The 2,210-nt window shown below is 42.2% G+C and overlaps 1 protein-coding gene across 1 annotated transcript; it reads right to left on the reverse strand.

Annotated features, from left to right (window-relative positions):
• Positions 1-651: 651 nt before the first annotated feature.
• LOC109148619 (transcription repressor MYB5-like) lies at positions 652-1,994 on the reverse strand. Its single transcript, XM_019296352.1, has 2 exons — positions 1,663-1,994; positions 652-1,294 (listed from the first exon to the last, which is right to left on the reverse strand). Exons 1-2 carry the CDS (start codon positions 1,992-1,994, stop codon positions 652-654), a joined length of 975 nt encoding a protein of 324 aa, XP_019151897.1.
• Between the last annotated feature and the right edge of the window lie 216 nt (positions 1,995-2,210).

Below are 2,210 nucleotides of genomic sequence, written 5' to 3' on the forward strand. Positions count from 1 at the left end.
ATCTTTTTATTTTTTTATTTTTTTGAATTTATTAATTAATTGTATGATTTTATTTTATTTTGTTTTAAATTTATTTTCTAGAGAGTATTGTTGCAAAAGAAGTCTCTCCACAGCTCACGATTCATTAAATCCTTAATTATATTCTAAAGCATTATATATATTTTTTGAATTTAAGTTTTTGTTTTCATTTTATCCTAGATAACAGTATTGTATAATTGGAAATTAAACTCAAATCCAAGTTACTTTACATCTATTAACCCAAATTCAGATTATATCAAAAGGAAACATAGATTTAAATAATTTTATATAAGAGCTTGTAAATATGGTGACTGCTTTAGTGCTTTTAGAGAGACACATTTTTTACCAATTCGCCAGGAAGAACCAATATAATCTCACGCCGGTCTGGATCTCGCGGGAAGTGATGGTTGGTTTCTTATTGGTTTCGCGAGTTGCCTCTTGGGTGAGCTTCTAGAAGATATCTTTGATGAAGCAGTTCATGATGCCCATGACCTTGCTAGAGATCCCGGATGGACTTGCTTCAGCACCTTGAAGATGTAGATCTTGTACATCTCCGATGACTTCTTCACCCTCTTCTTCTTCTTATCTCCGGCCGCCGCGGCTCCACACTCCTTGGGTAGGTGAGGATCCAAATCATGGTAGAAAATCATCATCATCAACCCATCCTTCAGTACTGAAGGGGAAGTTCATGTGTTGGAAAGGATTCAGAGGCTGATTATTATTATTATTTTCAGAAGTTGAGGGCAGGGGGGTAATGTCGTGATGATTAGATTGTTGGTTGTTTTGGGCAGCAGCGAAGAACACATCCTCGTTCATCAAAGAATCGAAGAACGTCGAAAACGCATCCTCGTCCGGGCAAAAATCCATCCCAACATTATCCTCATTATCGTCTCCGATATCCATATTAAAGCCCTCATCCCCATTTCCAGTAGTCTGGTGATCCGTCGTCGTCCCTCCCACGCTGTTGGGCTGATCAATCTGATCATTCTGATGATTTGCCGTCCCTCCAACAACGTTAACAGTAGTACTGCTATTCATCTTCACTGTCTTGTCTTGGTTGGAAAGACCAACGTGAATGGGCGTGGGTTTGATTATGGGAACTGAGGAGGAAGAGGTATGGCTTTTGGGGTGGTTGTTTGTAGGGTTTATGAGTAGAGGCTTGTGGTTTCTTGGGTCAATTCCTTGGCTAATCAGCTTCTTGGTGAGATGAGTGTTCCAATAGTTCTTTATCTCGTTATCTGTCCGGCCTGGAATCCTCCCTGCTATCAGTGACCACCTTCATACCATAGCAAAATAAAAGGAATGAAAGTCTCAAACCTTAAAATAAAGTGAGATTATAATAATCTTGTGATAAAAGGTGGAATCGCTTATCCCGATAGGGTGACAGACTATGGTGGCTCAACTGATGTTACAGGTGAGACTCAATCTTTGATCTCTGATCTTGTGATAAGTTTGTGACTAATTGAGTTGTCTATTCGGACTGAATTATAATAATTTTGTGACAAAATTAAAAGTGGAATGGCCCATTCCGGCCTGACAGATTATGGTGACTCAATTGATCTTTGGTTTTTTATGATAAGTTTTATTGGCAACTGTTTATGCGGGGGTGGATTATAATAATCTGATGGGAGGGTGGGTATGTACCTGTTGCCTAGGAGGCGGTGGAGGCGGAGAATGAGATCTTCTTCGTCGGGGGTGATGTGGCCGCGTTTGACGGTGGGGCGGAGGTAGTTCATCCAGCGGAGGCGGCAGCTCTTGCCGCAGCGGAGGAGACCGGCCATCTTGGGTAGGGTTCGCCACTGCCCCTCGCCTTCCTTGTTGATGTAATCAGTCAACAGCTTGTCTTCCGCCGGCGTCCATGGCCCTCTCTTCAGCCCAACCTTGCTGCAGCACGGCGTCTGCTTCCCCTTCGCCTTCGCCGGCGGCGAAGCCCCGGCGGCACCTTTTTCAGATGAGGTTGATGATTGAGTTCTCATTCCCTCTCTTTCTCGCTCTCTCTCTCTCTAGGTTTCTCTCGCTCGCTCTCTCTCTTATAAGGATGTTATATTTGAGTGAGGTTGCTACTCACGTTTGTCTAGCTTCTAGGCTTTCATGGTTTCTCTGATATATGGTTACTTAAACATTTTGGTGAGCTATTATAATGGGGAATGATAAATAATCATTTTTATCCCTCTATTCTGAATTTCTGATCT

This window comes from Ipomoea nil, unplaced genomic scaffold, assembly GCF_001879475.1.
Source record: "Ipomoea nil cultivar Tokyo-kokei standard unplaced genomic scaffold, Asagao_1.1 scaffold2144, whole genome shotgun sequence".
Taxonomy (NCBI): Eukaryota; Viridiplantae; Streptophyta; class Magnoliopsida; order Solanales; family Convolvulaceae; genus Ipomoea; species Ipomoea nil.

What these genes read in the sequence shown, in the direction of transcription:
- LOC109148619 (XM_019296352.1), bottom strand. Translation starts at nt 1,994, where the DNA reads ATGAGAACTCAATCATCAACCTCATCTGAAAAAGGTGCCGCCGGGGCT. An exon ending in CACCGCCTCCTAGGCAACAG is followed by an intron (nt 1,295 to 1,662) that starts GTACATACCCAC and finishes TATGGTATGAAG; the next exon opens with GTGGTCACTGATAGCAGGGA.